The 25521-nt window shown below is 42.7% G+C and overlaps 1 protein-coding gene across 3 annotated transcripts in view; it reads right to left on the minus strand.

The window, feature by feature from the left end:
- TMEM94 (transmembrane protein 94) overlaps positions 1-15855 on the minus strand; it is a 105556-nt gene extending 89701 nt beyond the window's left edge. Inside the window, exons 1-2 of one of the 3 annotated variants that reach the window (XM_042448433.1) lie at positions 15724-15851; positions 564-695 (exon numbers count right to left, since the gene is read on the minus strand). In XM_042448433.1, coding sequence (XP_042304367.1) covers positions 564-587 — 24 coding nt within the window. In that variant the 5' untranslated portion in view covers positions 588-695; positions 15724-15851. Of the gene's footprint in view, positions 1-563; positions 696-15723 lie in introns of all 3 variants that reach the window. The other 2 variants (XM_042448435.1, XM_042448436.1) reach the window with 2 other exon arrangements.
- Positions 15856-25521: the final 9666 nt, after the last annotated feature.

Consider the following 25521-nt stretch of genomic DNA (forward strand, 5'->3'; position numbering starts at 1 on the left):
TGGGCTCAATGCAGCAGCGCTGTCAAATTCCTACATACAGCACAAATGTCCTTGGATTTATACTCACTCTCATTCATATGTCCCTATCTGGTCTTGTGCAACAGCAACAACAATGATGATGCCTCTGCTGCCACCACACACACACACACACACACACACAGAGCTGCTGTGGTGGTAGCAATAGTAATGTTTGCTATACTCTCTTAGGTTGATCAGAGTTGAGTTCAAAACACACTGAAGGCCACGAGATGGCTATCTACATTCTACATAAATGCCGTCATGCAAATCCATGTGTAGAAAGACTACAGTATTAGCTGACCTGTGAACTGTTCCTGAGTCACAAAGTAATGCTGTCATTGTCAGGCATCGTACTTTTCTAGCATATTACTTCCTCCAATCTAGATATAATAATTACCGTAATGATTGACATGTTCGGTATTGATTACTGTAGCTGAGAGTGTGAAAGGAGCTGAAAAGCAGTAGTAAGCCTCAACTCTGTCCATGACTACAATAGATGCATTCTCAAAGAAATGCAAGAAGTAAGAAGTGATCAGAAAATCTACCTGACACTTCTCCTTGGGGTCCATGATTACTCGGTGCACAGAGCATACCCAGGAGATCAGAAGTACCACTTTGTGAGAGGTCCTCTTCCAGATAAAGTATGAACTTTAGTTAGTGTACTTTAATTACACTATCTGTGGAAACAAAAAGGATAGCAGTTATTCTTTTTCTTCCATACTTTGAAAGACACCACCATTTTCTAACAAGAATAACTGTAGAGAATTTAAGATCACAACAGATCTAAGCATAAGAAAAAGCAGGAGATGAATCCACATATATTTACCTTTTGGCAACTCATCCAATCCACCACTGACTAGGACTCATCAGTCTAAATATTGAAAAGACTAATTCCATGGGCAGAATAGAATTTTATGTAGATCAGAGCATGATTAATGCTTTGGCATTTGATATACAGTATCTTCTTGACACATCTAGAACTGCCAAGTTCAGCCTTTAAGCAAAAAAGCTAGCTTTCATCAGGTACTGCAAAGACGGCAGGCTCAAATGCCAGCCAGAAGGCATGTGATGGAGCTAGCTGTCACTGATGACCATTTGTCTTGCTATTTTTAATCTCTAACCAGGTCCTTGGCCAGATAATCTCTTAACAGAACATGCAATAATGACTTATGCTGAAAAGCATAAGAAATCCTCTTTCACAAAATGGCAGCACTATAGGCCTAGGTGCAAGTCTGACCCATACTGTAACTGTCCTGTTTAGAAGGTGTACAGAAAAGTGACAGAACCTCAGCAACTCATACCTCAGCATGACTGAGATTAACTAAGGGCCAGAACAGTAAGTAAGCACTGCCTTGGGGGTGGTGTGGGGGTGTGGCATTTAGATGACCAAATGGCAGGCAGTATCTATATGCTGCATGCCGCAGGAACACCACAAAACTGCGGTGGCAGCAGAAAGGGCGCCCTTTTGCTGGCTCAAAAAAAGTGGCATTTTGCTGCCTCTTTTTGAGCTGGCAAATAGCCAGATCGGGGCCATGGCATGCAGTTGCTGCAGCCCTGATCAGGCACTCAAAGGGCTGTCTGTTTTGGCCCTAAGTCTACCTGGAAAGTTGTGTCTTCCTACTCCTGTTGTTTGACCTACAGGTTAAATTCCAATCACACTCTCTACCTGACTACAGTACTGTAGTTTTACAAATGCCAGAGCCTGAGTCAGGATATCAGATACTCAACGTAGGGGTAGAACCCAGTCAGTCCATGAGAATAATGGATCTCTGAATAACAAGACACATCTTTATTTCTATAGGAAAGGCAGGCCTCTGTTAGCTATATACACTGTCCCCTTGGCACAGTTCCTACCCAAACAAGTAGATCCATTTATTTCCAAATATATTACACACTATTTTTTTTTTTTGTCAGCCACTCAAGTAAAAAAACCCACCAAAGACGCAAAAGAAATATGATATCCTCAATAATGTATCACTGAAGACTACAATATGTATAACATCCTCAAGTGGGAAACCTAATGCCATCAATATCATTGTGAAGAGCTAGAAAAAGCCACAGTCCTGAGATGCCAACAAGGCACACTTTTTCATAGATTTCAATATTTGGTATAATTCTAGATCACTTAGTTTATACAGGTAAGCAAGGTTATCAAGTGCAGGGAGAGTTGCTAACCAGGATTCTCAGCAATCCAGGAGCAAGGTACTGTACATAATCCTTCAGCACAGTGTCCCCAGACCTTTTCTGGCTACTGCTCCCTTTAGTCTTAGGCAACGACCCTACTGCCCCCTCCATGTGTATTTCTTTATACAGTCGGCCCTCGGGCTTGCCTTCCATGGCTTTGAGCTTACGCGGATGGCAGGCCCAATTAGAATGAGGTGCGCACTCACGCCATGCGTCATGCACCCCGCATACCACCGCAAGCACGTGCCTCATTATTTCCTATGGGGCTTGAGCATACGCTCATTTCCCCATACGCGGGGGAGTCCGGAACGGATTCCCCGCATATAAGGAGGGAGGGCGGACTGTATTGAGTCTACTGTTCTAACTGCAAATCCAAAACAACCAATCGTGACTGCTGCTCCCTTTGCACCTGTTCACCCTGGGAGTGGCAGCCAAGCACTGGCTAAACAGCAACCAAGGACACTCTTAGCCATGCCGCCACCACTCCCAGCACAGGCCAGTGCAGGCAAGACGCCTCTTGGTGGCTGCTCAACCAGCTGCTCATTCCTGCTCCCAAGACAACCAGGTGCAAAGAGAGAAGTGTCTCCCTGACAAGGAAGGACTCTCAGTCCTTCTTTGTTTGGGCAGAGATGGGTGCAGCCAATGTTGGTTTACAGAGGCCACATGCCCTGGACTGGAAACTTCAAATGGGGAAAGGTAGAGATTTTAACTGCAGGAGCTACTCCAAGGTGAAAGACTCTTTCAAAGAATTGACCCTAGATACTCCTCTCTCCTTCACCATGGAAATGTCTTCCCCATGCAGCTTTAAGTGTTCCCCTGCCACACACATACACAAACATTACTTCTTCTGTTACCTCTTCACTCAGCCTGTCCAATGAAAGAAAACAAGAGCACCAAAACAGCTCCAATCTGCCAGCCAAGTCCCAGCAAAGCTCACAAAGCTTAAGCAGGGTCCCAAATTTGAAAGCTCCTTTTTGCCACCACTTCTCCCCACTGCCATGTGCTCTAACTCCTTGCTCCAGTGAAACAGTCTGTCCCAAAATGGTGTCACTCTGAGCCAAAGAAACAATGTGCTGCACCCATGCCTCATAACTGTTTCCCAACTGTTCCCATCTGCATCAGTGAAACATGCAGCTAAGGAAGTGATCTCGTGGAGGCAGCTGAAGAGTTGTAAACTCCACCGCACAAAGTGGCATATCTCTCACTTTGAGGATCATTGCTTTAGCAGAATAAATTATACAAAGGTGGAATAAATTATACAAAATAATCAAATAGGAATGTGGAAAGTTAACACATGATTTATTAAAGGTGCAAAAATTTAGCAGTTAATGATGCAACATTTTATTTTTTAACATGCAGTGCTAACCAAAATAAGATATCCCACAGCAATTCATCTTATTTTCCTTCATTCAATCTGGATTTTTCTTCACATTTGCCATGACAGTTAAAGCAGTGTCAAACTCCATTATTTCTGCAGTGTGGCAGCAGCCCAGGTGAGGGAAGGTGGCTGCTGAATAAAAGGAAGCACCTTTACACAAGCCTTGCCAAGCAACCTTTAACACAAGAATACCTATAGGAGAAATGGGGAGGGGGCAAACTCCTGCATTTTTTTAAATTTGAATAAAACAGCAAGGCTCTTCTCTGAAAAAAGTAACAGTTAACTCATACCCTTGAAAGGCACCTTGCTTGAAAAGCTGCTGCAAAGTCCTGTAGGGAAAACAAAAACAGGACAGACAGGGGTTGGACTGGATGGCCCTTGTGGTCTCTTCCAATTCTATGATTATTAAGCACAATCTTGTATCTTAGCAGCATTGGCTCAGTTCTGTGCTTTTCAACCCAGCACTGATGGAGAAGTTCAGAAGGTGAGACAGCTGTGCAGGGCAAGAACACAGCCTGCACTGCAGTAAAACATTCTGTCTCTGAAATGTGATCTTGAAACCAAGCCATGCCTTTTGACAACCATAAACATTTGCACCACCTTCGACATCTATGGCAAAGAACGAGCAGTTTCTGCCATTCCAGTTACCATTTCCCCTAGCTTTTGGCAAAAAATTTACTTTTAAAAAACCTGAAGTAACTTAGCAGCAACCAGCTAAAGAAATAAATGCAATCACTTGCTTTTACCCAGTTGCTGCACCCTCGGGTAACCCTGGATTTGATTTGCTCACACACAGGATTAGATTTGTTTATGTGTCATCATTCTCCATGGATTGAGGGAGGAGGAATGTTTGGCCTGTGAACAAACACAGCCCAGCCCACAGAGGCTTTTGCTTCAAGCCCAACACCTTCCCAAGCCCTGCACAGACCATCCACTTTGGGCCAAAGTGTACTGGTGTTGGTTGAGCCGTAATCTCAGGATTCAGTTGGTATTTACAAGCAGTGACCTGGGAGTACTTTGCTCTTTGCCTCCTTTTCCTGCAAGGGGAATGGAGGAAACAAAAAACAGCTACCTGGCCAAAGTGATGGTTGGAGATGGTCCATCCAGTGCAGCAGCCTTGGACCCAATGACATCAGCTGAGTGCACTGGGATCATCCAGTCCATAGAGGGCTAGTGAAGAACTTGCCTTCCCCTTAAGTATGGTTCTCTGCCCTAGATATTTTAAAAATATAGCATTCTAGGAAAGCTTCCAGTTGTGTGAATTTACCATGCTCTCAATATACCTCATTAAATCAGGGACTGGCAACCAATGATCTGCAGGCTGGATTTGGTCCTTAAAACAAATCTAGTTTTAGACTAACTGAATTTTAATCAAGTTAAAGCAATGAACATAGTTTTATTGGAATAAAAGAAACAGTATAGGAAGCCAAACTACAGTATAAACTTTTAATACAATGTCCACCTTTTAAATTTTGTATATAAAATCCTAGGCAATACGTTCCACAAATTTTGGCAAGCCATGGTGGTAGATGCTTAGGGATGATAGGACCAAGCACCCATCCTTTATCTGTGAGCGCACAGGCAGGCATTCTGAGCATCTGTACAACCCAGCACCAAAACACCAAGTCTAGGCTTTAGCTCTGGCCTGATGCTTATTTTGATGCTGGAGACACACCATATCCCTCTTGACACCAAACACCAAATCATAGAGTTGGAAGAGACCACAAGGGCCATGGGTGGAAGTTTCCCAGTAATTGAGTGGTGCTTCCAAGCACAGGGCAACTCTGATAACAATCCTCTTTTGTCCTAAAATGGAATTGGCTGCCGTTTCAGGCCTTCCCAATACAGTACTTCAGGTGTCATGAAAAACTGACATACTGTACATCACAGCTCTAAGACAAGCTTTATTGGTAGTAAATAATGCAACATGTGATCCACAGCAAAGGAAGCATCCCCTCACAGCTAGTGGGAAGTCAATCAATGAATTATACCCAGATTACCTCCCCATCCACATTCCTTACAGCGCAGAAGTGAACAAAAGAAACTGATGTATGTAGGTGTGACCCTTCTCCCATCCAAATAGGTATGAGAACTGATTGAGCAGACTGCTATAAGGAAAGTCAACTCCCCTGGTCCATTTTTCTTCTTCAGTCTCTTCTTAGCCTTGAACTGCCAAGCTAAATCTAATCTATCTAGCAGGACTTACAAAATACAAACTAAGCTTTTCTGTGTCACTGAACAGCTGATAAGATTTGGCATAATACGGACAGGGATTCTAAAACTCCACTTTCTTTTTTAATGGGCACACTTTTAAATCTGTTGATATTTTAATTATATATTAAACTGGAAAGCAAATCATTGCATTTGCAGGCACTCAGTACTACTCCAGGAGAGAAGTGGCATATAAACAAAATATGTAAATAAATAAATAAATTGTTGGACCTTTGGGGCAATTTTTGAGTAAAAACTGCCCCAAAATTGGATGGGCTGCAGTTAGGGGTCCCATGGGCCACACTGTCTGGAGAACACAGTGGATCTTGAGAAAGTCAGGGGTAAATAGTTCTGCAGAGGTGAGTAAATGCACATAGAATACAATTATCAAGTAATTGGCATGAGCAGGCAACAGGGAACCTGGGCAAAGTAAGAAGGGAGAAATACAAGGGAAGAGATGATATCAGACTCAGTCCATCCATGACAGCTGGTCAGTTTACGTAACTATTTGGCATATGTGGCTAGCCACTTTTTAAATCTGTGTTTGGACTGTCTGAATAGGATAGTCTGAATTGTTTGTCTCAAGGATAAGCTGTGAGCCAGTATGTCAACATTCAATCTATACCAGGAAACTTCATAATTATATGTATCTATGTCTTCCTCCTCATGGAAGATTTCAGTATTCTGTAGAAACCACTGATTTACGACTTGCTTAGATATTCTGAAATAAAGTAATTTTGCCAATTAATATGTGAGAGCTATGACTAGAACAATGTTGGTTCTAGAAAAACTTCAAGAGTTCCCTCTCCCAAAATCATGTATTTGCTCTGCTATTCATACAAAAGAGGAAAAAATATGACACAAGAACAGGATTACAAAAACAAGATAAATTTTACAACATTTTATTTTGTACTTTTCTCCCTCTTTATTTCAATGTCATACAAATTAAACTTTACTGAGTATATTAACATCTCACAGAATGGGTGGGAAGGGGCCTCAAAGGCCACTGAGTCCACTTAAAGCAGGAACTCCAGCTAGGCAGTGGTTCCCAAACTTTGATCCTCCAGGTGTTTTGGACTTCAGCTCCCAGAAGCCCTAGTCAGCTTAACCAACAGTTGAGAATTCTGAGAATGGAAGTCCAAAATAGCCCAACAGGCTTGCTGTCTGCGGATGCTGGGATCTGCGGATGGCAAGTCAGCGGATACCGAGGGCCTACTGTCTAGTCGTGTTTTTACGTCCATGTCCACCATACACACACATACGCACGCACACAGTTACAGCCATTACTGGCATACTACAGCAACCAATAAAGTGTGATCAATTAAGTTCCATGGGAAACTTAATTGATCCATGATGAGGGAATTTCATCATGATGATCACTACCACCTCACTGTGAATATTTTTTGATCAGCCTGACTGCTCAGAATTGCAGTAGTCCAGTAATCCAATGCTAAATGGTTTTTACTCTGTTCTACTGCGGACCAGTACAAACGACCTAAAAGGGTGGCTTGATGCTGCCCCTTTGAACACCGGATTGGGGCCATGGCCCTGATACAGCATTTTTCCAGCCTAAAAAGAAGTGGCAAAATGTAAAGTGGGGGCAGAAAAGGGGCTGCTTTTCCACCGCGGCGCCAGCTTTTCGGTGCTCCTGCAGCGTGCAGCATATGAATGCTGCACTGCTGGAGCGACGCAATACTGCCCGTCATCTGGTCAGGTGGGCAGCATGACTCCAACTTGGGGGCATCGTCAAAACATGCGTCATTTGAACGCCACACCCCCATGCCGCCCCCAAGCTGGCATACTGTGCTGGTGTGTTCAGGCTCTGTGTTACATGTAACGTCTTCCTCAGTAAATGTGATTTGGATTAAAGCCTTAAGGACTTGCTTCTGAATAAATCTACTTAGAACCTCTTAGTACATCCCTTCCATTGCTTTCAACAGGACATTCCTAATGTGGACCAAACCTATCACGATTTTCTTGGCAAGGTTTGTTCAGATGGGGTTTGCTATTCTGAATTCAAGGTCAAATGGGAATTCAAATTCTGATCTTCCAGAATCCTGGCCCAACATTCAAACCACCACCAGTTTTAAATCAAAAGCTGTTATTTAGGAACTAGGCAGTTCAGCAGTAGCTGCTCCACTTAGTTTACTCACATAGATTCTTGGCTAAGGGGCAAAACAGATCAAAAGTAAAAGGCCAGAATGAAGGTCTCAGGATGTTTTTATAGATTATCTGGAGTCTTGAAGAAGCCTTTTTAGCTAGGAATTCAAAAAGGTGGTAGACCTCATGTAAGGGCTCAAAGGAAGCAGAATGTTATTCCAGTTCATACAAAGGTATCAGCTAATCTAGGGACTATACATATGTTGTAAAAGAGCCAATATACCTATCTCCTTAGCAAAGCCTACGGTACACAAGCTTAGAAGAACAAAGGATTTGAGAAGTGTTTGCTTATTAAACAAAAGCAGACACAGCAATCTGACAAACTGGCAAGATTCTGCCCACTTATATTTAGCAAGTCCTTCAATTTAAGCAAGTTCAGCAACTACTCAGAAATAAACTACTGCATATTTGCCTACTATTGACCATCTAAGGATATGTGTATGTGCTTTCTTCACCCCAAAACTAAATCAATATCTCTGCTGCAGAACACATTTGTGCCAAAGAAGCAAGGTGGCACTTAGCACATGGACAGCATTTGCCCTCATACAGAGTAAGTAAGTGAAGACAGATTTTTGCTAAAGGCTGCAAAGGGAATCAGCACTCTGTTTTTGCAGCACTGATGTCTCTGCTGTTTTTGAAAAATGACATGCTCACTTCCTGGGGAATCCAACTCACAGCCATACTTCAGTGAGAAAATCCCTGACAATCGCTAAGTAAGCTAACGAACATCCATTGTATGACTCCAAAGAGAACACTAAGTCACCAGCAGCAAAGTTGGAAAATGAATGACTCTCTAACTCAGCTACTGCTGAGATGATGGGAGTTGAAATCCAGCAATATCAAATCCTAGGGTCCCAGGAGTGCACCCACAAATTGAATTCAATAGGAAAATTAATTTAAGTCAATACGAAGCAGCAAGAGGGCCAGAATAACTCTAACCAGGACACAAGCCTATGTTTAATGGATCTGAAAAATTACAACTCCAGAATGCTAAGTACAATTCAATGTTATTATTTGAACAAGAGGGATATCAACTTTTACACAAAACACTTCCACTTCCACACACACACATGAACTAAGATATCAAAGGTGGTAATAGATAGCAAATTAAAGGATTGCAATGGGCAATGCTTAATACTTCCAGAAACTAGGCTCTAATCTGGGGGAATACTGGGAGTTGAATGGGACTCAGTACTCTGCTTTATGTTGCAGCCAGAAGTACTGAGGGCTCTGGCTTGAATTTGACAGTTTCTGCCTGATTCCAAACTGGACCAAAGAGGAAGTGCCCATGTGGACTTGTCTTGAGGCATTTTGAGTTGATTTTCCACAAATCCCAAAATCAATGGGATTCCCAGCTGGTTGATGGTTTTAACTTCAAAAGGAATATTTTAGGTTGATAGCAGTGACATTGATTTAATTAAGCAATGATAAAATCAGGACAACCCCAGGAGTTTGGGACGTGTTGAGTTGTGGGTAAATACAATACCTCAAAATAACACAGGGTATACAGGGTATGGTAATAGGCAACACATTCCCTACCCCAATCTAATCTTAAGACATTTAATCAGATGCTGAGAGGCCATCTCTACAACAGGGCCTGAAGAAGAACGTATAAAATATTAAAAGATAAATCATACGCATTTAATTTAGGAATGTACCTATGACACTCATATGAATGGTATTTGGAATTCCTACATGGAAGGGGTAAAATCTGCCAGCAAACTCATACCATAGCAAGTTTGGGCTTTGGATGTGAGAAATGTAGGTTTCAAACCTTTTTGTTGGCAATTATTTATCACTGGAGAGATCATTCTCTCTCACTTTCATCCGTAGTGCAGTGGTCTTATAGCATGTGCAGTAGGATCACACATGCCCGCACAGAACTACTGTATATATACTAATGTATACATTTAGAAATTTTAGTCAAAAAGTGACCCAAAAAACCTCAGTTAACTCATCCGCAGGTCATTGTAAGTACAGTACTGTACTTTGACTCTTATAAAAAAATAAAGGAACTATCCCCTGGTGAAAGGCAAGAGTATAATCTTTCCTGTAAGCACTGACCACCCCCCCCCCTTCTCTCATCTATCCATGCTTCAGTCTGAGCACAAATAGTTATGCCTTCTGGAATTTTGTAAGTTCTCTGGTGTTATTTTCCTTTACTTCATTCTTTAGATAGTTTGTTACATGCTCCTAAGTTTTGCCCTCAGCTTAACCATAGGTCATAGCAAAATCCATAACTTTGGCCCTAAAAATCTGCCGTCGAGTATATACGGTAATTCCCCTGCATCAATGGTGAGCATGTGGTGAGCAGCCTAACATGTGGTTCCAAATTCCTTGCAATATGTAAGGCCATAAAATTCCCTGAACTGACGAACCTTTATAGCTTCCCTCTAGCCCATAAAGTCAAAAATACTCTTATTGTTTTATTCATGATACCAGGAAATATCAACTTAAGGTATTATCTCAGCAGCTGCATTACATATGCCATTTTACCTCATCTTTTCAAAGCAACACTGCTCTCAGTAAGAAGTGTCACAGGAGAGTGCCAAGTAACAGTCACCTAAGTAATAGGTATCCTATGAGGAGAAAAAACTTCCCCAGAGAGATTAAAAGAAAGCAATCTGAATTATTCAGTCCAGAATGTGATTATCACTGCAAAAAGAAAATGCTCTGGACATGCCACAAGAAACATTTCCACTAAGATTAGACTTTCTACAACTGGGACCACAAATGTATTACAATAGAGGTAGGAAGAAGGTAAAACTGGATCTACTGGCAGATCTCAGTGAGTGCAATATATCAGCAAGAATTTCTGGCTTCCAATGGCAGCAACAAAATGGACCCACTCCTATTATACTGCTGAAATGAAGAAAGCTTGGGGAAACTAGGAATAAATGTTTGGTAAGGAGCATGAGTTGCATTGGTTGAATGAATGTTTGGTAAGAGCCCTGGTGACGCAGTGGTTAAATGCCTGTACTGCAGCCACTCACTCAAATCCATAAGGTTGCGAGTTCAATACTAGCCAGGGCTCGAGCTTGACTCAGGTTTGCATCCTTCCAAGAAGGTCACTAAAATGAGTACCCAGCATGTTGGGGGCAATTAGTAAACCACTTAGAGCAGACCTGCACAACTTACCAGTAGGAAGGGACCAAAATTAAAATAGGTTAACTTCTTTGGGCTGCAGATAGGTTTTAATTAAATATTCATTAATTAATATTATTAAACTTATTAATATTATTAATATTAATTCCTGGCCCTTTCCTTAAGAGAAAGCCAAGCAGCAGAGGAGCATTGCAGGTATTCACCCATCCTCAGCTTACACCTTGCCTTCTCCTCAGGAGAAAGCCAAGCAGTGGAGTAGCCTTGTACGACAAATATTTGCCCATCCTCCTCCTTCGCTGTCCAAACTCCTCCTCAGGAGAAAGCTGGATGGTGGAGGAACCTTGCTTGACAAGCATTTGTTCATCTTCCTTCACTGCTGCCTGGCCTCCTCCTCAGGAGAAGGCTGAGCAGCAGAGGAGGCTTAAAATGGTTCCACATCCTTGCAGGCCACCCAAAATCCTTTGGCAGGCTGCATGTGGCTCCTGGGCCGTATGTTGTGCAAGCCTGGCTTAGAGACGGCTTAGTTCAGTATGAAGCAGTATATAAATGAAGCTGCTATTGCATTCAGTTTGCATACTCAAAACAAATTCCGGGACTCAATAATTCTTTAATTTTAAGTGTATAGCCTTGGTGCCCGTTGGTAAATCTTGGGGTTCTAAAAAAAATACTAAGTAGATTGTTCCAGGCTGAAGTTTGCCTACTGCTAATCTATAAGGGACCCAATAGATCAGAAAAAAATAAGACAAGTTGTACAAGACTAGCTAGGCATTAATTACTAATTGCACCAAATACCCATAGGTTAGTCTCAGAGGTGCTATAAGATCTCTTTGCTTGCTGACTACTCATAATCAACCACAATGTAGATTACCCATAGAAGCACTCACTGATCATTCCAATCAAACAACCCACTAGGTAGATTTTAAAATGCCAGCTATTCAGATAAATGGGAGGGGAAGGTAGTCAAAATGACTAAATATGTTCAACTGCAAAGAGATGCATTAATATCTATATGAAACTAGATTAAAATTCGGTTCTTGGATTAAAAAAAAATTCAAACTCTGCTGCCCACCAAAGTAAACTAGCACAAAATGCCTAGTGGCATGTTTGTACCATAATAAGTCTTTGTTGTTGTTAATTACTGTCACGTCAGCTTTTAATATTGGAATAATTTAATTCTATTGTAAGGTATCACGTTTCTGTGTTTTTAATTGTAATGTTATTTTAATAAACTCTGAGCTTCCATCATGGCTTCCTTGATGGAATCAATCCATCTGTAATGTGGAAGAACTGGCAAAATCATCTCTGAGTTCTCCCTGCCTAAGAAAAGCACATGAAATTCATGAGGCTGCCCTAAGTCAACAGTTGATGTGAAGGCACAGACACACATAATGTGGTATTCCCCTTTTCCTACTTCCTTCTGCTTTGCCAAGTGTTATCATCTTGTAAAAGAGTGCACAGCATCTTTGACAGACATCACAATACCACCATGCTCCCATCACGCGGCTATGGGAATAATCAGTGGGTATGATTCCTAACCTCTGGCTCCAACAATATTGTGATGTATAGATTAAGTCTTCCTTATCTGGAACTCAAAAGTCATCCACGTAGTTGGCTGAGATAGCAACACCTTTGTTTTCTGATGGGGTCAGGGTACCCAAAGTTTGTTTCACACACAAAATTATTAGAAATATTTCTGCAGTGTTGACATTGCCTCAGTTAAGCTGCAGAGAAGCCCAATGCTGTAGGTTTCCCCACCTGGGATTGCCAAAGGGGAGACTGGAAAGAGCATCTATCCCTTTAACGCAGTGGTTCTCAACCTTCCTAATGCTGCATCCCTTTAATACAATTCTTCATGTTGTGGTTACTCCCCAACCATAAAATTATTTTTGTTGCTACTTCATAATTTAATATGACTTCACTGTAATTAAACATATGTGTTTTCCGATGGTCTTAGACAACCCTTGTGAAAGAGTTGTTCGACCCCCAAAGGGGTTGCAACCTACAGGTTGAGAACCACTGCTTTAAAGCTGTGTAGAAGAGGGAAGAATTTCATCAGGCTGACTGTTGATTGGTCAGGTAGCAACACCTGCTAAAATACTTCCCTCTTCTGTTGTTGTGTGCCTTCAAGTCGTTTCTGACTTATGGCAACCCTAAGGCAAACCTATCCTGGAGTTTTCTTAGCACAATTTGTTTAGATTGCAAAACTCTACAGAGTCATAGTCCACTTGAACCACTATGCCAGGCTGGCTCGTCTTCTACACAACCATTAAAGGTTAAATTCAAAGACCTAGAATCACATGATCATAGAATTGGAAGTGACCCCAAGCACCATCCAGTCCAACCCTCTGCCATGCAGGAGCTCACAATCAAAGCATCCCTGACAGATGGTCATCCAGGCTCTGTTTAAAGACCTCCAAAGACAGAGATTCCACCACATGCCAAGGGAGCGAGTGTGTTCCAGTGTCAAACAGCTCTTACAGTCAGGAAGTTCCTCCTAATGTCCTAATGGAATCTAGCCATGTTAGTCTGGAATATCAGTACGCAAATGGAACTTGCACAGGATGACCAAATGCCTTATCCATAATGGAGGACAAGGCCTCTGCCAAATGTAGGACATCCAGGAACACGTAGAACATTACAAAATAAAAGCAAAAACACTCATATAAATGTAAATTCATGCTTCTTAGTCATGCTCAAAATAGAGGATATTTTGAAATCCTTCCTTGACAGAAGGCTGATACTGTATATAGGATATGTCTTGGACATCTGGTCACCGTGGTCTTGCAGCACCTTTGAGACTAATTGAAAGAAATGAATTGGTAACATGAGCTTTGGTGGACTTGAGCCTACTTCCTCAGATGCATTTTAAAGGCACAAGTGCCCTTTCCAGTTTTCATGTTGGAAACCCTAAGAGGAGGGCCATTTAGGAAACAGCAGCAAGGCAGAGAAGCTGGCTGGTCCTAGGTATCCAATCCTGCATCCTCCTCCAAACAACTGCTCTTCCTTTCCTCTCAAGAAAGGGGAAATGGCACAGGGATCCATGAAATGGGACCAGGGAGGGAAGACTCTGCAACAGCAGAGATAAATTCAGAGACACCACTAAAATAGTCTGGAATATCAGTATGCAAAGGGATCTGGAAGCACCTGGAGACTGACTGAAAGATAAATTGGTAGCATGAGCCTTCTAGACTTGAAATAGAATTCAAAGATATAGCTATGTTAGTCTGTAGAATCAGTATGTAGAGAAATCCTGTAGGACCTTTGAGACTAACTGAAAAAAGAAGTTGGCAGTATGAGCTTTCATAGACTTAAGTCTACTTCCTCAGATGCACGTGGACAAACAAATGCATATGAGGAAGTAGACTGAAGTCTACGAAAGCTCATGCTGTCAACTTCTTTCTTGCAGATTCCACATTACCGCACTACACTCTTATAGTGCTGCTATTCCACTTTTACTGCTCTGGGTGCCTCCTGTTGCATTCTGGAGTTTGTAGTTCAGTTACACCTAAAAGCTCTCTGGCTGAGAATTCTAAACGTCCCTCTCTAACCTTCAAATCCCAGAAAGCAACATGAGGCAGCCAGAGCAGTTAAAGTGGACTAGCAGCTTAGGCACAAAAGCCTCAGGCACAAAAGAGAAGTAGACCAAGTGTAGGAAAGTACACCACATTACTGCATTACACTTATAGTCTACTTACTTATAGTCTACACTTGGTCTACTTACTTCTCTTTTGTGCCTGAGGGAGTAGACCTAAGTCTAGGAAAGCTCATGCTCCAGCGTCTTTTGTTCAGCCAGGCTACATCCGTACGGCAGGGATAATCCAGTTTGACACTACTTTAACTGCCAGGGCTCCCTGCTATGAGATTCTGGATAGTTTTATTGGGGCACCAGAGCAGAACTATCACTAGTTTTTCTTGGCAGAATTTGTCCAGAGTGGCTTCCTCTGAGGCGGAGAGAGTGTGACTAGCCCAAGATCACCCAGTATGGAGCCTCACTTTAGAAATAAAGCAGTTTGACACCACTATAACTGTCATGACTCTATCCTGCGGAATCCTGGAATTTGTAGTTTGGTGAAGTATTCAGCCTGGCCTGTCTGGGAGCTCTGGTGCCACAACAAAACTATAATTTCCAGAATCTCATAGCAGGGAGTTATGGCAGTTCAAGTGGTGTCAAACCAGATTACTCAGTCTCAAAGGTGCTGCCAGACCCCTTTGCCGCCTGATAACAGGGCTAAAATTGGGGAGAGGGGTTAGTGGTATTTCCTTTTGTGTTCAAGGTGTTTCATAATCTTGATCTCTTGATGCCTAAATATAATGAAAGAATATAGGAAGCTGGCTGAAGTTTGCAGTCAACTCACATTGCTGGTCAAAAGGCTCCTGACCATAATAGTTCTGATTCAGGTGCAAAACATACTGTAGAAATAATCCAGTTTGAGACCGTTTTGACTGCCATGGCTCAGTGCTGGGTTATTGTGGGAACTGAAGCTTTGGGCCATTTAGCCTTCTCTGTGTGAGAGAGAGAGCTCTGGTGCCACAATAAAACTACCATCCCCAGGATTCCCTAGCACTCAGCCAGGGCAGTTAAAGCGGTCTTAAACTGGATTATTTCTGCAGTGTGGCTTGGGACCTTAGCGGTGCATCAGGAGTTCTCTCCAGAAAGGCTTACTTACCAGATCCCGCCCTCCTTTCGGCTCCAGGACTTGATACGGTTCCTGGAGGCCTTCCTTTGCCGCAGGGCAACCCTACTCTCCCTCCCCAAACACCCCTAGGGCCGCCATCCTTGCTGCTGGCAAACAACCCGCTTTGCCCCTAGATCCCCAGGTACGGTTAAAGAAGCTTCGCTCTGATTGGCTCCCTTCCCTTTCAACCGGCAGCGCTCTCGCTGTGATAGGCTAGAGGCCGCTAGGGAGTGACGCCCTACTTCCGCCCTTCCTTCCTTCTATCTCTCCTCTTGGCTTCTTTAGGCTGTGTAAGAGGAGCTGTTTGTTGACCATCCAGGCCCAGGGTTTCCTTTGGGGTCCGAGTCGCATGGTTGGCTGCAGGAAGCGGCAGGAGATATTTTTAGGGGAGGGAGCCCCTTCCAGCAGCAGGCACCTTGAGAGTCCCTTATGCACTGGGCTCCTCCTTCCTTTGAGCTCCAGGACATGAATAATAATAATAATAAATTTTAATAATGTAATGTTTTTAATTGTTTAATTGTTTTTAAACTTTGCATTTTTAACGCTTTATACTGTTTTAACATATAAGTTTATCACACGAAGGATGTTACTGTTTTAATTGTTCATGTAATTTTAACCTTAAACTGTTTAATTCTTTTTTAAAGGGGGGGATGTTTTATATATGTGGTGTATTCTTTTAACATTGTAAGCTGCTTTGATGGTAGAAATAAAAGTTTTATTTATTATTTATTATTTATAAGGAGATTGGGAGTTTATCCCGTGAATATCTTGGGGAAATCGCATAACGATTTCACACGACGTTGCACAAAACCTGGCATTAAAGGGGCATTAATGCACATCTTTTTCTTTGGTTTACTTTACTTTTACTATTCCTGATATCACTTGATTTGCACAATTGCGTGTAGTAATCATTCAAGCAATTACTCGCCATTTCCACAGGATGCTTTAAATGCGCTTTAATCTCTCTTTAATGCCAAAATCAGTGTGTGATAAATTTATTAGACTGTTTTACATTTGTTAGCCACCTTGAGTCCCTGTACTGGGAGGAAGGCGGGATATAAATAAATAGAATAATAATGATGATTATAATAATAATGAAACCATTCCTAGGGCTTTCTCTGCCATCTGGGCAACCCTACTCTACCTCCACAAACACCCCTAGGGTCGCCATCCTTAGATGATGAGAAGTAGTAAAAGGGTTTCCTTACCTTGGATCAAACATTGATCCCAATGGGGACTGCGGCCAAGAGATCAGAAGGAATGGAAAAGGCAGCTATGAAAGAACTGGAGAAGATCCAGATGTGCTGATATATACAAATGAGCTTTAGAGTCATTTAAGCCATTTTATTCCCCATCGCCATGTATGGATCACTACGTAGAGAAATCTTGTAGCACCTTTGAGACTCACTGAAATAAAGATGTTGGCAGCAGGAGCTTTTGTAGACTTCAATCTACTTCCTCAAATGCATTTGGTGGAGTGAGAACCAGGCACTGAGCCAAATGCATCTGAGGAAGTAGACTGAAGTTCCTGCTGCCAATTTCTTTCAGTGAGTCGCAAAGGTGCTATAAGATATCTCTACATACTGATTCTACAAACTAGGGGGCTGTACAGTTGGGAGGCATGCCACTGTCCCTTTTTTGCCCTTGATAGGTGCCACGACAACCACACGCAGCAGCACCAATATGCTCCCTGGAGGGAGCAAGAAGCAGCTGTGAAAAGCAGCTTCTTTTTTGGCTGTTTGGGCTGCACTGTCAAACTGGATTATTTCTGCAGTGTGTTTTGGACCTGAATCAGAACCATCATGGCATGCACCGTGTAAACGGGCATGCGCCAAAATGGCACTCTGGCGACAGGGTCACGGCATCGAGCGTGCAGATGCTGTGCCATGACTCTGCCCACAAGCTGGCCTTTTGGGCTGGTCTGTACAGGCTCTAACACAGCTATATCTTTGAATTCTATTACCATGTGTGGATGTGAGAACTGGACAGTGAAGAAAGGAGATAAGAAAATTAATTTATTTGAGATGTGGTGCTGGAGAAGAGTGCTGAGGATCCCGTGGATGCACAAAATAACAAACAAATGGGTCCTTGAATAGATGAAGCCTGAAATCTCCCTAGAAGCCAAGAGGATAATAGTGAGGTTGTCATACTTTGGTCATATCATGAGAAGGCATGACTCATTGGAAAAGACAATAATGCTAGGAAATGTGGAAGGCAGTAGAAAGACAGACCACATGCCAGATGGATGGACTCAGTCCCAAAATGTAAAGATATACAACTGAGCACAAAGATTAGAATCGTCCAAACCACTGAATTCCCCATCACCATGTACAGATGCAAAAGCTGCACAGTGAAGAAAACCAATAAGAAGAAAATCAACTCATTTGAGATACGGTGCTAGAGAAGAGTGTTAAGGATACCATGAGTTCAAAATTCACTGCAGAAATAAGCCAGTTTGAGACCACTTTAACTGTCCTGGCTCAATGCTAAGGGATTTTGGGAATTGTAGTTTTGTAAAACATTTGGCCTTCTCTCTCCAAGAGCTCTGGGGCCACAATAACAGTTCCCAGGATTCCCTAGTACAGAGCCAGGGCAGTTAAAAGGATCTCATATTGGATTATTTCTGCAGTATGCTTTAGACCATGGACAGCCAAAATGACAAAAAATGAGTTTTTGAACAGATCAAGCACGAAATCTCCCTGGAAGTCAAGATGATCAAATTCAGGCCGTCATACTTTGGCCTCATCGTGAGAAGGCACGATTCATTAGAAAAGACAATAATGCTAGTAAAGGTGGAAGGAAGAAGAAAGAGAGGAAGACCCATACTAGATGGATAGACTCTGGCGGGCGGCGGTCTGCCGCCGCCGCCAGTAGGTCCGCGGGGGAGTCGGAGCCTTCACACGGCCCGACTCCCGCGCGGACCGAAAAAGAAGCTCCAAAATGGAGCTTCTTTTTCCGTCGCGTTTGCGACGTAGCGAGGCGCCAGGGGCGCGCTCGCTACGTCACAAGCAGCGCGACGCGTACGGACGCTCAGCGTCCGATACGCAAAGATGGCACCGGCCATGTAGAAGGGCCGGCGCCATCTTGTACGGACGGAGACCGTACTAGGTTCAGGGGCGTCTAACGTCCGGAGGACGTCCCAAATGGCGGTGCAGAAAGCACCTCTATTAAGGAGGTCACTGGTACGAATTTGCAGGAACTAAGCAGAGCAGTGGAATTCAGGGAGTCTTGGAGATGTGTCATCCACAGGGTTGCCATGGATTAGATCAACTCAAAGGCAGTTAACAACAAATTGGGTTCTGGCATCTGTTTTTCTATTGTTTACATTTTTTTATTCTTCTGCAGGAAAATACCCCATTACTAGTCTGTCATAATTAAATTTTAAAAATGGTAAGCATATGAAACTAGAATTATGAAACATGTAATTTTTCTCATCAGTATTGATTGTAATATTATGAATCTTGTCCAAGTTTTAATTTGCTCATTGGAAAGCAAGAGGACAATAATTAATTGTAACAGTTTTGTAACTCACCTAACTGAAAGAAAGAAGTTGGTAGCATAACGTTTTGTAGTCTTGAGCCTACTTCTTCATGCTTTTCATGTGGTTATCTACTCACCTTGGCTTTAGACAACCTCCATCTTCCTGCCTTAAAACTGAACTTGTCATCTCATCATGATACTCACAAGGTTTGCATTTCTACTGCTATTCGCACATACAGCCTGCTTATAAAGGTCTGTTCCTAAGCATTTCACTCTATGCACCTGAGGAAGTAGATTAAAGTCTATGAAAACTCATGCTGTCAACTTCTTTCTTTCCATTGGTCTCAAAGGTGCCACAAGATCTCTTTACATACTGAATTTCCAGACTAACAAGCTATGTCTTTGAATTCTAAATTGTTGTTGCATCTTCAAGGACTGGATACCTGCCAACTGACCAGATTAATCCCCTGGCATCCCACTTTTTCAGCTGCTGTTCAAATGTCACTGTTTGTCTTTTCTCTTCCCACTTCCCCTTCTGTCCTCAGTTTAAACCAGTTGCTCCAAACTGAGTACAAACTAGTTTCTGCACAATTAAATCAACAGAGAGGAGAAGAGAGGAGGAGATGGGATTTTGTTCTTTCCAGTAGGCTCAGGCAAAAGGAAGCTGCTGCAGCCTCTCCTAGCTTATCTGTTCTTCCTCACTGATAACTTTTGCCATTTTTACCATACTTTGATGTTGCCTGACCACATGCTTCAGTTTTCATTTATGAAATGTTGGAGGTATGCAGTAGGCAGGGATATAACATGCTTTAGATTCATAGCATTTCCAAAGTATCCTTAGGTCTTGTCACTTGTGATGTTTCAAGGGCCACTATATGCATATTTGTTCCGGATGAAGCTTCCAAAAAGCTCCTAATATCACTACCAGGTCAAAAGGCATTGCTCAGCTGTTATCTTTCCCAATTGGCATGGGTGAGGAAAGAAAAAAGTGAAGAAGTGGTGTATGGGGAAATGAGAGGGTTACAAATGAAAGAAAATGACATCTGGACCCTTCGAAAAATTCCATATTTGAGGCAAGCCAATTGCACAATAAAAAGCCTCATCTTACTCCCAAATACTGTGCATAGGAGGGAGTGTATCTCTAAGCCTTTCTCCTGTATACTCCAGTTTACACACGGCATTCAAGTGAGTGCAAATACAAAGCTATTTAGCCTTTCCAAAAGAAATATTTTTCAATTCCATTCTAAATCTTAGTGAACTGAGATACTTTCTTGAAGCATACCTTGCTTCATTGTTCTCAGAAGGACAAGCACCAAGGTGCCACAACTCTGCTTCTCTTTCACTTCTTCACAATCACCAACTATGAATCTAGGTCTAGGGCAGAATGGACAAAGTGTAGCCCTCCAGATTTTGTTGGTCTGCAAGTCCCAGCATTCCTCACTATCAGCTAGACTGACTAGGGCTGCTGGGAATTGCCATTCAATAATATTGGGAGGTCCATACTGTCCCCATCTCTGATATAGAGCCCATATATTGCAGTAGCTGCCTATTGTGTTTCCCTTTGACCTCCCCACAGGGGACTGATTCATGGATATAGGTCCTTTTTCCATATATCATTCCACATCACCAGTGGAAAAGGCTATAGCTTACAGCAGAGCTGGAAAACTGATGGTCTCAAAATGTTGCTGGATTCCTGTTTCCAACAGTGCCAGCCTAGCCAATACTAATTTATGACAGGAGTTGCAAACCTGCCTTAGGGTAAGAACCAAGGCTCAGTTGTATGACACATGCTTTGCCTACAGAGGTTTAACTCTTGGCATCTCAAGGTAGGGCTCAGAAAGACACATGTCTGAACACTGGAGAACTACTGGCTGTCAGCATCGACAATAAAGAACTAGAAGGACCCATTTTTCTGACTTCCTTTATAGCAGCTCCCTGTTTTCCATAAAGGAGACCCGTAGAAGTAGCAGGAGTTACCAGGACTCTCCAATAAACTGCTGCATCTTTGCAAGTACCAGGCCAGATAGTTATATACAACAGGTGACTGTGCCCTGATCATAGAGCTGTAGCCATGAGAGATCCTGCACCTGGTAGCCTGTCTTCATTCAGCAACTGTCCAAGACTCAGGAGACAGGTTGGCAACCTCAAGCACATAATGTTTCCTTCCAAGATCTACTCCAGGGTGGGAAATTCTGTTGCCCTCCAAATGCTGCCGGACTTTCATCTCCTTGCAGCTCTGACCAACACAGCCAAATGGTGAAGAATGCTGGAAGTTGCAGCCCTACAAAATCAAGAGAACCTCAAGACCTTCACTCTCTTGATTAACTCCATCCTGTATGTGTTCAATAAAAGTTTTCACTTTCCAACATATGATTGTACCTTTTCTTGCATGGAATTAGTAGACAAGAGTCTGGTTTGATGGAATTTTAGGGTGTGGGGAAATGGCAGGAAGCTTAATGTTATCAGGTCCATTGATCCCTCCATTCCTTGCCTAGTTAGGTATATGGCTGCAAAAGAGACAGATGGTCAGTAGTGTTCTACCTGACTGTCTCTGTTTTTCAGGGACTGGGATTCCCTCTGATATTTCTAGTGTAGGACTGTAAACACTACTTTACTTCCCCACCCCTTCAGGATTTCAAAAGGCAAGAAAAGCCATTTTCTCCTTCATGAAGCCCATATTCACATCTCCAGTTTGCCAATTCAATTCATTTCATGTGGGAAACCATTTTAAGAGGTACTGGGGGCTTTAGGCAGGATTCCAACTTGGGCTGTGTCTTGAGGATTGCAATCCAACAGTGGGTGAAACAAAAGGTGCGGGTGGAACTAAAAACAGAGTAGATGGAAGCAAAGCAAAAATGGGCAGGAGGCAGGTGTTAGTCTTAACTATTTATTATTATTATTAACCTTTATTTATGAAGTGCTGTAAATTTACACAGTGCTGTACATGCAATCTTTTTAGTTAGACAGTTCCCTGCCCTCGGGCTTACAATCTAAAAAGACATGACACAGAAGGAGAAGGGAGTGGTGGAGGGAAAGAGTAAGAGGTCCAGCAGTTCCTCTCTACCTCCGAGGCCTGGACCAAGGCAGATGGACTGGAGGGAGAGCTTGGCTTCAAAATGGAAGGTTAATCTTCATCCAGGGAAAATACATACTCTCAAGTAGGATAGACATTTTCCCACCAAGCATACAAAACACAGCTGAATCCTAGGCTTAGGAGTAAATCCCATTGCAATAGCTGTCCCAGCTGCAAAGCACAGTTCACTTCTTCCTTTAAAAATTCTCCTGTCTCTGGTCAGTGATAATAGCAGAAGCAGCTGGCTGGAAAACTTTGCATGATGGAAGTTTGCTCATCTTTGCCCTTTGTCCTTATGAGATAAAACAAAATCCACAAAAGAGTGATACCCTTAATGGCTATCCAATAGGCACAAACACTTAAAGGTTTTAAAGGTATCCCTCTTGAGTTGGTTTTGTTTTATCTTGCTGTATGGCAAATATGTTTCCTGTTCTTTGGCCTAATGAATCACTAAAAAGTGTTGCTTGCAGTATGTGCCTTTAGCTATCTTGTTTTTCCTATTTAGCAAAAGAGTCTCCCCCAGCCACCTGAGTTGGTCTTCAGTCCTTATCCCAGAGAGCGCTGTGTTTACTCCTGTAGGATTTCTGCCAAGGGGCCTCTGTGGGTGCTGCATTGTGGGGCCTTGGCTTTCTTCCATGCATGCATCATACTCAAAAACAGCAATGATGAGAAGTCTGTGACAAAAGGGGGATCTAAACTCTTGCCTGTGGGGACCCTGGGAGACTCAGAGCCATAGTTGTTTGCTGCCTGCACTACAGGAGATACTTGAGTCAGGTGCTGTGGTGTCATTACAGAGGTGTCTCAGGGTGAGGTAAGTTCATTGACTCCCTCCACAGATGGGTGGCATATGGGTGTTGTCACTGCAACAGGTTGTGATTGGTGGGCATTCGCAGTGTTTCCATGGCTGCTGTTTTTGTGTTTTTCTGAACTGCATCCCTCCTGTCTTTGGCTGAATGTGTATAAGACTGGGAGGCTGTTACACCAGAATAGCAGTAGCTTATCAACACATGCAAACCACAACACAGATATACCCTGTAATATTTTGCACTATTTGTTTAGTTTTCTTTCAAGTTCAAAGTGCTTATTTGCAATTGTGCCATCTAGCTCCAGTGCACTCTATGCTGCTGCATAGTTCCCCTCTCCCTTTTGAGAGCAACTGTCCTCTCTTCTCTTTGTGACCATAGGAACATGTGCGGTAATGCAGGGAATGTGCTTTATTAATATTCCCCTCAGTTCCTCTGAGTTCAGTTACAACTGTGGGAAAATGTTCCTGCTCAAGTGTAGTAGCCTAGCTGATGGTAGTTCCTTGGAACTAGTTGGAATAACACTGCTGGTTTATTATTTGTTCCCTTTTAAGATCTGGAATTACAATATATTGAGGATCATATCTTGGCTGTTCTCTCTTCTGTATTCTACCAATCATTTACTATGCTGGCAGCAGGAGGAAGACATGATAGTGGTAATTGTTGGAATTTCTTCCAGATAAGAATTTTAACTTACAAATATGTGCAAATGTCACAATAAAGTATGTTTGTACATTGTGATTTATAAAGCAAACATGGCACATTTATTTATTTATTTATTTAAGTACAAAAGAATAGGTGCTTCCTCAAACGAAGATACGTGTAATGTTGTGAACTGGCATTACAAGTCCAGATTTTTGCACTTCTAATCATGTAACATGAGCTTAGCAAATAAATGACTGTTTAACAACAGGTTCAAAGACAAGGCTGAATAATGTGTGACCTATGGGCTACATGGCTGCAACCTATCTTTATGCCCCTGCTATCACTCACATTTGGCAGCATAGGGCAGGAAAAAAGGCAACTGTTTGCTTTAAAGCAAGGATGGAGGATGTATGTTCTGCAGGGTGCACGCAGCCCCCCAAATAGTTTTCCCCCAATGGCCCTCGACACCCACTAAAAATGCTTTTCCTTTCCAAATTTTGGGCAATGAGCGCACAGGAGGCATATCATGCTCCAACATCATGGTATCCTACCTGCAGATCCAGCCAATTCTTGCCAACAGTACTTACCTCAGCCTACATGGTGATGGATGGCTAATTAGATGCTTGTCCACTGCCGTGCTTTGGACCCCCCCACTACTGCGCCCCCCCCCCACCTGCCACCTCCACTGATCACTGTGATAGCATCTGCCATGGCCCAGAAGAGTGGAAAAGGGGCACTTGGCTTCACCCACATGGCCAGGTGCCCCCTTCCATTGTCATAGGCCACAATTAGGGTCTTTACAATGAACTGTGCTAGGTCGGTGTCTGGTCTGCCTGATCCTGGCCCAGGGCTGTTTGTCTGAGTCATCTAAATAGGATGACACCAGACTAGGGAGGAAACGGGCCTTTTCGCCTGTATGGTAGCGCAGTGGTTAAATGCCTGTACTACAGCCACTCACTCAAAACCATAAGGTTGCGAGTTCAAGACCAACAAAAGGGCTCAAGCTCAACTCAGGCTTGCATCCTTCTGAGGTCGCTAAAATGAGTACCCACATTGTTGTGGCAAATTAGCTTACAGTTGTAAACCGCTTAGACACTGCTTAGGCGGTATGAAGCAGTATATAAATGAAGCTTGCTTGTTTGTTTGTATGTATGTATGTAAAGCCCCTTGGTTGACCTACTGGTTTAAAAAGGGCCTTTCCTAGGTGCAGAACATCCTGAGAGGACATGATGAATTTAACCACTGTATGCTTAAGATGGAGATGAGGCATTTTGACCATTCACACCCCCCCCCCCCCCCCAAATCAGTTTTAAAAATGAACGTGGAGGCACAGTCCTTTGAGATCCTAGAGATGGATGAGGGGAGAGAAAGTGAATCAGAAAAAAACAGTCAGAGTACCTCTACAGTCCCACAGAGGCAATGAAACCTCTGAAGTCCCTAGCAGTTGCCCACCCCTGCTTTAAATCAAGGTTTATGGAGAGTACATGTCTTGATTCTAAGCTGAATTACACTTGTGGAAATGTTATTTGGCTTAATAATAAGATATGCATATCCTGTGTATCTTTTTTTTTAAGAGTGGAAAATATGGCTTTCCCTGACTGTCACATTCTGAGGGAGTGAGGGCTGGGTGCAGGCTCTAGCAGTTTCAGAGGAGCCAAAGCTTCCCCACCTTCTGAAGGCTGCACATCCCTGCTACATATGTCTGTGCTTATATGGGAGCAAAACTTCCTGAAATAAAAGAGAGTTGTTACTTTGGACATGGATCAAAACTGACTGCATGCTCATTTC

This window comes from Sceloporus undulatus, chromosome 2, assembly GCF_019175285.1.
Source record: "Sceloporus undulatus isolate JIND9_A2432 ecotype Alabama chromosome 2, SceUnd_v1.1, whole genome shotgun sequence".
Taxonomy (NCBI): domain Eukaryota; kingdom Metazoa; phylum Chordata; class Lepidosauria; order Squamata; family Phrynosomatidae; genus Sceloporus; species Sceloporus undulatus.